We start from the raw sequence: 14,046 nt of genomic DNA on the forward strand, positions 1-14,046 counted from the left end.
CTGCAAACACCAAGAAGATAATGAGGTGATAAGTAACAGTCAGCATGGATTTGTCAAGAACAAATCCTGTCAAACCAACCTGAGAGCTTTCTTTGACAGGATAACAAGCCTTGTGGAGGGGGGAAGCGGTAGACGTGGTATAATTTGACTTTGGTAAGGCTTTTCATACGGTCTCAAATGACCTTCTCATACACAAACTAGGGAAATGCAACCTAGATAGAGCTACTCCAAGGTGGGTGCATAAAGGGTTGAAAACCATTCCCAGAGGGTAGTCATCAGTAGTTCACAGTCAGGCTGGAAGGACAGAACGAGTGGGGTCCCGCAGGGATCAGTTCTGGGTCCGGTTCTGTTCAATATCTTCATCAATGATTTAGATAATGGCATAGAGAGTACACTTATAAAGTTTGTGGATGATACCAAGCTGGGAGGGGTTGCAAGTGCTTTGAGGGATAGGATTAAAATTCAAACGGATCTGGACAAACTGGAGAAATGGTCTGAAGCGTGGCAAGGGGTGCCCATGGCCTCATGCAGGAAGTGCACAAGGATCAGACCGAGTTGCAGCAACAGGAGATTTGGCCCCAGCTGGAGCCAGGCCAGGGGCAGGAACTGGAGTGACAGTGACACGGGCCAAACCCTTGTCCCCATGTCTGACAGAAGAAGGCTTTGTAAGGGCCCGGCCCGAGCGGAGAGACGGGGCCCGGCCCGAGGCGGAGAGAGTGGGGGGCCAGGGGGGTCATGTGTCAGACAGGAGGTGAGAGCGGGAGAGTTGGACAGACACCGAATAAGGCTAAAGCTGGTACAACGGGGGAAGTGGAGGTCTGACAGACAGACGGACGGGGCGCCCTCTCACTAGAGGGGGCGGCAGGGCTCAGATCGTCTCTGACTGCTGCTTCCTTTTCAGTTGGAGCGATGCAGCCACTTCTTCCAGATGAAGAACATCTCCTTCTGCGGCTGCCACCCCAGGAACAGCTGGTGAGAGGCCCCCGCCCGGCAGGGAACGGGGCAAACCAGCAGCACAGCGCAGCAGCTGGTTACCCAGGGTCAGGGCTCTGGAGGTGGCCTCCAGCCCAACACACTCATCCTACCCTGCCCTGCCCAGCCTGTGCCCCCCGGAGCCCACCCCCGCCTCTGCCCCCCCCAGCCTGTGCCCCCCGGAGCCCCCCCCGCCCCTGCCCCTGCCCAGCATGTGCCCTCGGAGCCCCCCCGCCCAGCCTGTGCCCCATGGGAGCCCCCCCGCCTCTGCCCCCGCCCAGCCTGTGCCCCCCGGAGCCCACCCCCGCCTCTGCCCCCCCCAGCCTGTGCCCCCCGGAGCCCCCCCCCGCCCCTGCCCCTGCCCAGCATGTGCCCTCGGGAGCCCCCCCGCCCAGCCTGTGCCCCATGGGAGCCCCCCCGCCTCTGCCCCCGCCCAGCCTGTGCCCCCCGGAGCCCCCCCCGCCTCTGCCCCCGCCCAGCCTGTGCCCCATGGGAGCCCCCCCCGCCTCTGCCCCCGCCCAGCCTGTGCCCCATGGGAGCCACCCCCGCCTCTGCCCCCACCCAGCCTGTGCTCCCCGGAGCCCCCCGCTTCTGCCCCCGCCCAGCCTGTGCCCCCCAGAGCCCCCCCCCGCTTCTGCCCCCGCCCAGCCTGTGCCCCCCAGAGCCCCTCTGCCCTGCCCAGCCTGTGCCCCCCGGAGCCCTCCTGCCTCTGCCCCCCCCAGCCTGTGCTCCCCGGAGCCCCCCCGCTTCTGCCCCCGCCCAGCCTGTGCCCCCCAGAGCCCCCCCCCGCCTCTGCCCCCCCCAGCCTGTGCCCCCCGGAGCCCCCCCCCGCCCCTGCCCCTGCCCAGCATGTGCCCTCGGGAGCCCCCCCGCCCAGCCTGTGCCCCATGGGAGCCCCCCCGCCTCTGCCCCCGCCCAGCCTGTGCCCCCCGGAGTCCCCCCCGCCTCTGCCCCCGCCCAGCCTGTGCCCCATGGGAGCCCCCCCCCGCCTCTGCCCCCGCCCAGCCTGTGCCCCCCGGAGCCCCCCCCCGCTTCTGCCCCCGCCCAGCCTGTGCCCCCCAGAGCCCCTCTGCCTCTGCCCCCGCCCAGCCTGTGCCCCGGGAGCCCCTCTCCCCGATGTGCTGAGATGTGGGGGGTCCCATCCCTGAACCATGGCAATAGTTTACTGCAGTTGCTTCAGCTCCTGAATCTTGTCTGCTGTTGTGCAAAACTGGGGTGCGAGGGGGCTTTGGGGATCATGGGTCTTCTCCAGCCCCTCTGCTGACTTCCCCACCGCCCCGTGGGGCAGCCCTGGGCTCCTGGGGTCTGATCACCCCACAGCAAGCAGGCCGGCCCTGGTGCCTCGCTGGGGCTCTGCTCTGACCCTCCCTTTGTGCTGCAGTTACTTCGGGTTCATCACCAAACACCCCGTGCTCAGCCGCTTCGCCTGCCACGTCTTCGTCTCCCAGGAGTCCATGCGGCATGTCGCCGAGTGTGTCGGGTGAGCTGGGGTGGGGGGCCTGCGGGAAGGGGGGGCTGGGAGCTGAGCTACAGAGGGAGCAGGGGGAACCTGGGAGCTGGAGTTATGGGGTCCCAGGGTTTGCCCCTGCCCTTGCAGCGTGGCCCCCTCCCCCACAGGGTTTGCCCCGGCCCGTGGCTGGCCTGCGGCGTGGCCCCCCTCCCCCGCGGGGTTTGCCCGGGCCCGTGGCTGGCCTGCGGCCTGGCCCCCCTCCCCCGCGGGGTTTGCCCCGGCCCGTGGCTGGCCTGCGGCGTGGCCCCCCTCCCCCGCGGGGTTTGCCCCGGCCCGTGGCTGGCCTGTGGCGTGGCCCCCCTCCCCCGCGGGGTTTGCCCCGGCCCGTGGCTCACGTGCTGTCTGCCCCCCGCTCACCGTGTCCCTTGCCTTGCAGCCGGGCGTTTCAGGAATATTACCAGGAGCACCTGGAGTACGCCTGCCCCACAGAGGACATTTACCTGGAGTAAGGGCGCGAGTCACTGCGGCTCCTGCTTCCGCCCCCCGTCTAGCCCCACAGATGGCCAGAGACTCTGTCTGACCCCCCACAACCAGCCGGCTTGGACCCTCCTTCTGCACACGCTGCGGCCCCCACCCCCCGCACAGACTCGCTGCCCATCCTCACTGCTTCTCCCTGGGGGCCCGGAGAGCCGGCTGCTCCTCCCTGAGCCGGGGCTGGAGGGCAGGCCCGTCCCAGGCGGGGCAGGCGTTGGCGGGGGGCACCCAGCCCTGGCCGGCCCCTTCCCCGGAGGCTGATGGGAGCGGAGCCCAGGGGGCCTGAGGAGAGACTGCACCGCAGGGGCACCTGCCTCAGTGACCCACGCTAAGGCATGGAGGGCACAAGGGCTGGGCCAGGCAGCTGCCCCCTGCAGCAGGCTCCCCGGGGAGGGGCTGGCGGGGGAGGGAGAGAGCACAGGGAGTGGGGGAGGGGCCGGGGGGGGCAGAGGGGGGATGCAGGGAGTGGGGGAGGGGCCGGTGGGGGCAGAGGGAGGATGCAGGGAGTGGGGGAGGGGCCGGCGGGGGAGGGAGAGGACACAGGGAGTGGGGGAGGGGCCGGCGGGGGCAAAGGGGGGATGCAGGGAGTGGGGGAGGGGCCGGCGGGGGCAGAGGGAGGATGCAGGGAGTGGGGGAGGGCTGGCGGGGGAGGGAGAGGACACAGGGAGTGGGGAAGGGGGCAGAGGGGGGATGCAGGGAGTGGGGGAGGGGCCGGCGGGGGCAGAGGGGGGATGCAGGGAGTGGGGGAGGGGCCGGCGGGGGCAGAGGGAGGATGCAGGGAGTGGGGGAGGGGCTGGCGGGGGAGGGAGAGGACACAGGGAGTGGGGGAGGGGCCGGCGGGGGCAAAGGGGGGATGCAGGGAGTGGGGGAGGGGCCGGCGGGGGAAGGGGGAGAGCTCAGGGAGTGGGGGGGGCGGCGGGGGCAGAGGGGGGACGCAGGGAGTGGGGGAGGGGCCGGCGGGGGAAGGGGAGAGCTCAGGGAGTGGGGGGTTGGCAGGGGGTTGTGGGAAGTGCAGAGTAGGGGGAAGGGCATGGGGCTGGTGGTTCAGTGGCTTTCAGCCCCCCCACTGTACAACCTGTTCCAGCCCCCCCGGCTGGGCCCTGCCTGGCCCGCTCCGTGGCCGTGCCACCCCTCTGGCCTTGGCCGGCACCTGACTCTCGGGGGGGGGGGGCTCATTGTTCAGACCCTGCACTGGGGGTCCGAGGTCACGGGAAGGGCCTGAGGCCGCACCTGGAGCGGGGGAGGGGTGCCCGGCACGGAGGTGAGCCTGGTCTGGGCCCCTCCAGCCTTTAAATCAGGCTCCCCCCCCCCCACTGCTCCCCCGGCTGTCTCATCCCCCACAACCCCCCCACAACGGCCCCTGGGCCAGCTCATCCCCCCCAATGACCCCGAGCCAACTCATCCCCCCCCCCCCCGGCCCCCCCAACGGCCCCTGGGCCTCATCCCCCACGACCCCCCCAGTGATGTGAACCCCTGGGCCAAGTCCTCCCCACCACCTGCACCTGGCAACCTGTGTCCCCCCGCCCCCCAAGGTGCGGCGCTGACCCCTGGGCCACTTGGCCTCTGCCGTGCTCAGGGCCGTGCCCTGCCTGCCCCCCCCCGCCAGTGCCCCCCGGCCCCCTGGCCAGTGCCCCCGCCGGCCCCCCCTGCCAGTGCCCCCTGCCCGGGAACGTGTCTCTGTCAGGGCACCCGCCGTAGCCACTGGATGGGGCTGGCCTGAGCTCCCCGGGGCAGCCTGGGGGCTGGGGTGCAGGAGGGGCTTTGCACCTGTGCAGGGGCCACCGGGGGCGGGGGGGCTGGTTCGTGGCCCCCATCCTGCACCACCACCGGAGCAGCTCGGGCAGTTACAACAGACACCCCAAGAGCCCACGTCACAGCCCGTGGCTACGAAAGCCAGCTCTGACTGGAGCCCCGGGGCGGCTGGGGCGATAGGGCCTGTGAGCTGAGCTCCTGCAGCTGCCGTCAGGCCCCTCTGGGCGAGCGCCCAGCTCCTCTGCCCGGCTCTCCCTGCCCCACTGCCGTGCCTGTCGCTTGCCAGCCCGCGTGTCTCTCCGCCCAGTGCTCGCTTCGCGCCCGTAGCCCCACGCCGCTCTGCGTACGCCGGTACCGCGCGCGCCCCGAGCCCCCCGGGGCCTCCGGAGCGCCTGTGACGTGTACAAAACCCGGGTCACGATGCTCCCCCTCACGGCCGCCGCCTGGCGGGGTCTTTCAATAAATAAAGATATGCTTGTGTGACCCCGAGGGCTGGGCCCGTCTGTCAGCCGCCCCAGAGCCGGGCTGTGCAGCCCAGCGGGGCACCCACGCCGGGCCGCTGCGGGCTGCGTGTGCTCAGCCACTCGGGGCGCCGGGGGGCGGGGGGCACAGCCAGGGGTCCTGTCTCAGGCCCTCTGAAGGGGTGTACATGCCTAGGCAGACTAGGCTCCTCGCTCTAGCTCTACACCGGTCGCTCCGTCAATGTGTCAGCGTCAGGAAACCCGCCCGACCACCCTGAATGCAGCCACCTCTGGGCGGGAGGTAGCCGCTGTTTAACAACGATACGAAGGGTTCAGAGGAGCCGCCGTGTTAGTCTGTATCCGCAACAAGAACAGGAGGACTTGTGGCACCATGGAGACTAACCCATTTATGTGAGCATCAGCTTTCGTGAGCTACGGCTGAGTGCATCCGATGACGTGAGCGGTAGCTCACGAAAGCTCATGCTCAAATAAATGGGTTAGTCTCCATGGTGCCGCAAGTCCTCCTGTTCTTTTTGCGAACGATACGAAGAGCAGCTGCCGGATGCCTCAGGGCCCAGGTTCCAGGCTGAGGCTGTCCTGAGGCCAGGGACACCAGGTCCGGGCTTTGGTGCTGGGGATCAGGACCACGCTGAGCTGGGCCTTTGGGTTCCTGTCACATCGTGGCCCCAGCTACGCCAGGCATCCGTCCACGTGCAGCCAGAGCCGGGCCCCACCTTCGCCATCCCCCTCGCCACGCGGCGGCACTGGCTGGCCCTGGGGGAGCCCGAGCGCAGGGGCGGAGCCGCAGGCCTGCTGGGCACACGGCTAGTGGACAGAAGGTACACGCTGTGCCAAAGCCCTGCCGGGGGTGGGGGGCGCAAGCTGCAGCCCTCTCAGCGCACGGCTCCATGGGGCGGGCCTGGCAGCTGGCCGGGCATGCTGCTGGGTCTCCAGCATCACGCCACGCCCTGGGGCAGCCCGGCCCCACTGAGCTGTAGGAGAGCCCAGCAGGCACAGCCTCAAGGGATGGCAGCCAGCGGTGGGTAACTGGCCCATTGGCAAGGGGCCGCCTGCTCAGGCCCCCTAGCCCAGCCTGTCCGGGTCGGGGCAGGGGTGTAGTAGCAGGGTCTCCCCCTGTACCCCCTCACAGGCAGCCCACCACACATGCAGGGTTACAGACGTCCCTGGCTTGGCCCTTGGGCTGTTCCCCTCTGCAGGGCCTGCACCAGGCTGCCCACGCACCCCTGGTCTGACGGCGGGGCCCCTCAGCAGCAGGCCCAGAGCCCAAGCCTTATGCCACGCAGGCCTGCTGCCCCACGGCCTTCCTGACTCGCACCCCCCATGCCGCACCGGTCTCCCTAGACCAGTTCCCAGCTGCCACTGAGCAAAGCCCAACATGGCACAGCAAATGGGGCTTGACAGTGGGACGAAGTGGGGCATTTTCCAGTGTTGGCATGAATGTTGTGTGGGGCTCAGTTTCCCTGTGTGCTGTGTGTGTAACAAGGTGGGGGGAAAGGAAATTTGTTTTGCAGGAGACCAGGCATGACCTCGCCTAGCAGCTGGGATCCCAGACAACTGCCTGGAGATGGGGAACCCTAGCGACCAGTGACCTGGTGACTGAGAGGCCCACGCCAGTTTGGTCGTCAGCCGGTTCTGACCAGTGGGAGGACAAAGGGCTGAGGGGAGAGGACCCCGGTGACCTGATGTCACGGAGTCCCCGGGCGATGATCTGGAACTGCTCCCCATGAAGCCAGGCAGGACTCTGGGGAAGTCTCCTCTCGGGGAGCAGCCTGTCTGCAGGACACACAGCTCCCCCGGCTCCACCTTCCTGGCTCTGACCTCGGAGCATTCAGCCTCCTCTCCCCTCCGGGCGCTTCCCACAGCCAGTCCGCCCAGGCGGGGTCCTGGGGAAGCCAGAGGGTCCTGCCCTCCAACTCCGCCGTCAGATGGGACTCTCAGCCAGCCAGTAAAACAGAAGGTTTATTAGATGACAGGAACATGGTCTAACACAGAGCTTGTAGGTGCAGAGAACCGGACCCCTCAGCTGGGTCCATTTTGGGGGGCAGGGAGCCAGACAACCATGTCTGCCCTTCACTCCATGTCCCAGCCAGCCCCCAACTGAAACTCCCTCCAGCCCCTCCTCCTCTGGGCTTTGTCCCTTTCCTGGGCCAGGAGGGCACCTGATTCCTTTGTTCTCCAACCCTTTAGCTCTCACCTTGCAGGGGGGAAGGGCCAGGCCATCAGTTGCCAGGAAACAGGGTGTTGGCCATTCTCTGTGTCCAGACCCCTGCACACACCTGCCCTCTAGGGCTCTGCAACGATCATACACCCTTATCCCACCACCTAGATACTTAAGAACTGCAGAGGGGGAACTGAGGCACCACCACCATATTCGGAGGAAACATTAAGAACAGTCCCACTTCGTCACACCTGACCAGCCGGTTCCAGCCAGTGGGGAACAAAGGATGGAAGAGAGGAGGCACAGACAACCTGTTTGCCTGGGACCGAAGACAAAGGACAGGGGAGAAGCTGTTGGGGGAGATATCTAGGATGATGGCTGGAAGGAGGGAGTGGCTGGACTGGGGGGAGAGCAGCCAGAGCCCAGCTGGATGCAGGAGAGACCTAGATGTACTGGCTGAGGGTTGCTGGGCCCAAGGGCCCAGAGATTTTCCTATGCTGGGCTCAGATGCTCAATAAACCTTCCTGTTTTATGCTGCCCTAGAGTCACTCCAGTCTAGAGATCAGGGTTGCATTATTCCCTTGGGGAGTGGAGGCCCCGGGGGTCCAGAGCCAGGGACTCCCGGAGGGGGCCCACGGCGAGGGTTGTCAACGTTCTAGCCCCACCCCTTCCCTGAGGCCCTGCCCCCTGCCCCCCCTTCCCCGAGCCCCCCCCACATTCCACCTCCCTCGGTGGTTCGCTCTCCCCACCCTCACTCACTTTCACTGAGCTGGGGGAGGGGGTTGGCGTTGCGGGAGGGCTGTGGGCTCTAACTGCGGGTTCGGGATCTGGGGTGGGGCTGGGGATGAGGGGGTTGGGGTGCAGGGGGGGGCTCCGGCTTTAGGGGGTGCTCAGGGCTGGGGCAGGAGGGTTGGGCAGAAGCTCCCGGCCAGCAGCGCAGCAGGGCTAAGGCAGGCTTCCTGCCTGCCCTGGCACCGCGCCGCACCCTGGACACGGCCAGCAGCAGGTCCAGCTCGGGGCGGGGGGGGCAGGAGGCTCCGTGTGCTGCTCTCGCCTGCAGGCACCACCCCCCCCACAGCTCCCATTGGCCGCGGTTCCCGGCCAGTGGGAGTGTGGAGCCGGTGCTCAGGGCAGGGGCGGGGCGCGGAGCCCAGTGGACAGCGCCCCCCCCACCGCCCCGCCTAGGAGCCGCACCTTAGCACAGCCGACCAGCATGCTGCGGCGCTGGCCAGCGCCATGAGGGCCCGTTTGACTGGGCATGCCGGCCGGAAACCGGAGCCCTGGCAACCCCACCTGCACTAGGAGACAGGAGACAGGCGTGCCGACGGCTCAGGGGAGGTGGAGGGTCCCACGGCTTAACCCTCCGAGAGAGCGTGCCCCGCCCCGAGAAGGGCTGTCACACTGAAGGGGCCCGTACGGAGCTGAGCGAGCACGGGGCCTGCGAGTCCAGGACAGATCTCACAGTTTCATTCTACATGGGGGCTCATCCCCCAGTGCGGCTGTTTCCTGCAGGGTCCCGCCGGGGTTGGGCCTCAGCCCTCCCACATCTTGGTGGGTGGAGACGAGGCCAGGCACCATCCACAGAGCGTGCTGGTTCCCTTGGTGAGCTGGCCACATGCAAACTACACATATGGCAAGGTGGCCACATGCATGGCCATGCAACTACCAGCACAGCTAGCCCGTGTTGTATTCCCGCCTGCTCCTGCCCTGGACTCCGGCCCCACTGGCCCCTTGGAGCCGTGCAGAGCCATGTCTGCAGGAGGGAGTGGTATCCGATGGGCCAGAGCTTGCTCGCAGTCACTTGCTCTCTGTAAAGCCAGCGCCACTCAGCTGGAGTCAGCGGCCTGGCTCCAAATTTACACTGGGTGGGGGCTTATGGTCCTGTTTTGTCTCTGAAATGCCTCAGTCAGCCTGTTTACGGTCCCCGGGCCACCAGCTCTGGGTACATTTGCTCAGGTTGGTCTGAACACGTCTCTTTGCCCTGGTGCTTTCCAGCCAGAGCAGCCAGCCTGGCTCGCTTGCTGCGCCCTTGCTCTGCCAGCTCATGCTTGGCACCATGCAAGGCTAGGCCCAGCTGCATGGGAACCTAGCCAGGAGCTATCTGGGCGCTCACAGGCCCTGGTGCTTTGAGGTCGCCCTCCAGCGCACAGCAGCGATGCTGCAGCGTGCGCAAGCCTGCTTCCATTGCCACAATTCGTTTGTGACTAAGCCCCATCCCAGTGTGTGTGTGTGTGTGGCCGAGCCCTGGCTGAGCCGTCTGGGGTCTTTCAGCCCCAAGATGAGGGCCTGTGCATGTGTGAATCCCAAGGTGGCCTAGTGTAGGAGCCATGGGTACAGGCCCCCCCCACTGCCTCCAAGATCTTGCCTGAGCTCCCAGGCCTGCACTGGGCTTGCAGCCATAGGTGCGAAGCTGGCTACTGCGAGGCTGGTGCCATGGCCCCCACATCAGGGCAGGAGGGGCATGTGGCAGGCACAGCGTTTCCCTGGTGGAGGCTGGGCCTCGTTCAGCAGCCGTTGGCCCACATGGCTGGTGAAAGCTGGGTGAGGAGCCTGGTGTCCTCGGCTCCACCAGGCTCTGACCCTCGGTAAGGCCTGGGGAGGGCAGCGACATGGCCACCCTGGTCACGGCAGGCGGAGACCAGGTACCTTGCTGAGGCGTTTGGCTCTTGCTGTGGCAGCTAGACACAAGGGCTGGTGACTGGTTTGCAGCCACTGCTGGGGTGGATGGGGCGGCTCCCCCAGCCCCACTCTTGTCCCTAGGCAGGGTTTGCTGGGCATTCCCCACTCCGCCCGCAAGGGCTCCCTCCGGTCCAGCCAGCAGGTGCCGTAGCGGGACACGCCTGAGGGGTCTCGGCTCCAGTTCCTGAACTGGGCATCTGACACGAAGTCCTGCAGCTCCTTTGGGTCCTGGCTGGCCTGTGCCATTTCCTTGGTCCCCCCATGCTTGGCCAAGCAGGGAGGCTGGCTGAACGCTGGGGGGCGGGGGCTGAAGCCCAGTGCAGCCCAGGCACTGGGGCTGCTGGCAGGAAGGGGAACTGCCCAGTGGCTGTGACTGACCCTGGCGGAGAACGCGGGCAATGCCCCCAGCTGACCCTGAGGGTCATGCGGACAACCTCTCTGCTCCTGGAGTGCAGGCGCCGAGCTAGGGACTGTGGGGCACGGGTCAGCTGCCTGGAGGAACCTCTCCTGCCTCGCCAATGTGGAGCCCTCCCCAAACTCCTGGATCTTTCCCTGGGGCCACGTGCACTGCACAGCGGTCACCTGGCCAAGCACGGGGGGGCCCTGCTGCTGCACTGTGCTGGGCTGATGTCAGCAGGCCCAGCCCCTTCCTTAGGCCAGTCCATGTACAGCACCTCCAGGGACAGGGTCAGAAGTCCCAGGCTCACACCCCCATCTGCTTGTCTGGGCATGCTTTTGCTGTCTGTCCTCAACTGAGGGCAGAGCTCCAAGCCAGGGATCCAACAGTCCCAGCCCAGGGATTTCATGCCATCCCGCAGCCCAGCAAAGCCCACATTTGGGAGCCTTTCGAGTGTGGTGTGGGAAGCTGTGGTCCAGCCTGGCCTTGGCGTCAGGCCGATGGCCTGTGGCTGGCCAGGGTGCGGGTGAGAAAGCGCTGTAGCCTGCCGGGGATTTCCTGCAGGGGTTGGGCGGGGGCAGGGTGGGGCTGGTTTTGTGGCCGTATTGGGTGAGTGTTGATTCTGCCCCAGTGAGAGCCTCAGCCTGCAGTGCGGGAGCCGCGAGTGGATCCTTAACAGCTCTCCTGGGGCTCTCGGCAGCACAGGCCGTTAAAGCGCTGCGTGACTCGCACCAGGCTGAGCGACTGACCAGTCAGGATGCGTCTACTGTCAGTAATCACGTGTAGCTGATAAAATAGCAACACGTGGTCAGTCGGTTTGCTGGGAGAATGACCGAGATAAACGACATGTTTCCTGCCATATGGGTTCAAGGTGACTCTACAGCACTAACACCGAACTCCCACCCCGGCGGCTCTTCGGGGAATGCTGATGGTTAATTTGGCTCCTGAACTCCTGAGGTCTGAGTGTCACTGTTCTACCCCCACGCGCAGCGCCAGCCCCATGGACTGGGCATGTCATAAGGTGCAAACAGATGCCCACAGACTCACTGTCCGGGGGTGCTGCTTCCCAATCTGCTCACCCTGGTCCCAAGCCAGGAAGAGCAAAGCTGCAGCCCAGAACACAACAAAAGGTTTCTTATAAATTTATTACATAATAATATAATAATAATAATTAATAATTAATAATAATATAAGAAACATAGATCTCTGTGGGGTGTGTGTATCACAACGTTGAGGGGAAGGAGGTGCATGGGCCACACCTCCATGACTCTGGAGCAGGAGAAATCTCCGAAAATCCATACAAAATAAGGTGTGAAGTCAAACTGACCCTGTAAAATTTAAAAAACCAAACCAAACCAAACCAAAAACCCACAGGTGAGTTTGTCTGGGTGAAAGAACAGGGTGTGTGTGTGCGTGTGCGTGTGTAAGTAGGGGCATGTGTGCGTGTGAGACTGGACAATGAACCCACATTTTGTTTCCAGTTCCACGAGGTTGTAGCTGGAAAAGCTTTTAACCATCAGGGGCAAAGTGTTTAGGATTTTGAGTCTTCCTTGTTTTAATGTCTAGAAATACAAAGAGAAGAGCATGAAGAACAAAAAATTAATGAATTTAGTCCGGACCAAAAAAAAAAAAATCGACACCTTTAAAAAAAAAACCAACCCCAAAGCAAAAACGTTGCCCTCAGTTTATATAGAAGCTACCAAAAGGCATTGAGAAGCCATGAGACATCACAGTCACCTCAGCACGTCAAATCCTGAGCCGCGCGGGATGTCCTGCCAGATGGGCGCGTTTGTTCGCGACATGACCCTGACGCTAACGTGTCACGGTCGGCTCCCTTTTCCTGGGTCACGCGGCCTCCCCCCAATGGCTTTTCAGAATGAGCTGTTCCTCTCTGTCTGGAGACGGTGGGAACAGCGATGCCAATGCAGCTAGAATAGGTATAAAGTCAGGAAAGTGCTATCTACACATGGAAAAAATCCCCTTTGCTGCAGCTGAGAACACAAGGGTCTGGCACAGCAGCTGCGGTAACTGGCAAGTTACGCTTGCGCCAAGGGGAGTCTCAAAATGACCATGGGACAAGGCCCCTGGGGGCCAGCAGGACTTTGTGCAACCTGGGAAGGTGGGCAGCGCCGAACTGGACTTCTGTGGGTGCGGCGAATGCGCGAGACATTCGTCACAGCCAGCAGACCACAGATGGGGCTCTCAAGACTGAGCCCGGGGCAAATGTTGCAGAACTATGGGATGCGATGCCCCAAGACGTCAATGAAACTGTGAGACAACCAAGGCTCTGTGCAGACCTCAGCGTGCCCAAGGCTTTCACTGGGCAGCCAAGACCCTCCCGCAACAGTCCTGTGTTCACCAGAACTGGGGCTCTGACGCTGTCACGGACTGATACAAAACGAGAGTCTGTTGTCTGCCACGAGGAAGAAGGAAGCAGAGCTGTGGAATTTGCCTCAGCCTGTCACTGCCTGAGGTTAAGCATCATCACCAGCAATTGCCTTTGGCAATTAATGCTCATCTCAAGAGAAACGCAGCCCAGCTGGTCACCCTGCTGCCTGACAGGTGAGTTCCTTGCCAGGCCCCGATGCAGCAGGCAGGGAGGTCTCCTCAGCCAGCGGCTGTAGAGATGTCACCAGACCTCTGCGGCACCTCATCAAAGGCACGTGCCTTTGGGGCGTCGCGCGCATACTGGGAGGGTGCTGTGTCCGTACCGCAGAGCTGACTGCAGTCATGGGGGCAGTGGGCAGGAGGGAGGGTAATAAGAGGAACCAGCCAATCTTGTCCTGGAAGGGGAGGGTGACCCCTAAGAGGGGAAGAGCCTTTCAGGCGGGCCAGTCGCCGCCAGGCTGCAGGTACTGGGTGGGCAGGGAAATGGGCTGTTGGCTGATCGAGCCGGGTAGGCCCTGGTTGGCCAGAGACGTTTCCAGCGCAGGAAAGAGTTGAGCCACTTTGGTTGGACGTTGCTTTCTCTTGTGTTATGCCTGCTGGGCCTCGCCGTGGTGTCCCCAGGACTGACCGTCTGGTGTCAGGAGATCACGCAGTGTTTGCTAACACAGGTACGGCTGCAGCTGCTTCGTGGGATGGAGGCTGAGAAGCACCGCTTCTGCCATTCCCAGCCCTCCCGTGGGACAACAACGCCATGCGGGAGGGCGCGTGGGAAAGGGGCCGAAGGGCCCCAGCTTTCCCTGGCCCCGGCGGAACATGCCGCAGACAAGGTACGGTCTGCAGGCTTGTGGCCTCCAAGACAGGAGGCAGGGTGCAGGCAGGGTCTCGACAGGTTTGCCCCAGAAACAGCTGCGGAAGGGACAAAGACCCAGAGTTCAAGAGTGTGAACTCGAATTCAGCCTGCACTCAGGCTAACGCAACCCGATATGCTGCAACTCACCCCTCAGGCGCCCAAGAGCCAGACAAGGCCTTCACGCTGCCAAGCGGGGCCCAGAGAGCCAAGACGGGGCTTGCAAAGACAGGTGGGAGAAGTGTAGGAACCACCCCAAAGAGGAAAGTTTGCTTTTCCGGCTCGCTGTTCAGCAGGCCTGGGGATCACGGCTGCCTGCAGGGGCTGCTGCCAGCCTGAGGAGCTGCTGGGATCGCCGGGTGGAGGCTCGTCTCAGGGCGAAGTGCT

At 64.5% G+C, this 14,046-nt stretch overlaps 1 protein-coding gene across 1 annotated transcript in view; it reads left to right on the forward strand.

Annotated features, from left to right (window-relative positions):
* Positions 1-3,368, forward strand: part of MAPK8IP2 (mitogen-activated protein kinase 8 interacting protein 2) — a 63,792-nt gene extending 60,424 nt beyond the window's left edge. Inside the window, 3 exon segments of the mRNA XM_037889510.2 lie at positions 902-972; positions 2,354-2,452; positions 2,859-3,368. Of these exon segments, the coding sequence (XP_037745438.2) occupies positions 902-972; positions 2,354-2,452; positions 2,859-2,931 (243 nt within the window). The 3' untranslated portion in view covers positions 2,932-3,368.
* The last annotated feature ends 10,678 nt before the right edge of the window (positions 3,369-14,046 follow it).

The sequence above is a fragment of the Chelonia mydas genome, chromosome 1 (genome assembly GCF_015237465.2).
Source record: "Chelonia mydas isolate rCheMyd1 chromosome 1, rCheMyd1.pri.v2, whole genome shotgun sequence".
Taxonomy (NCBI): domain Eukaryota; kingdom Metazoa; phylum Chordata; order Testudines; family Cheloniidae; genus Chelonia; species Chelonia mydas.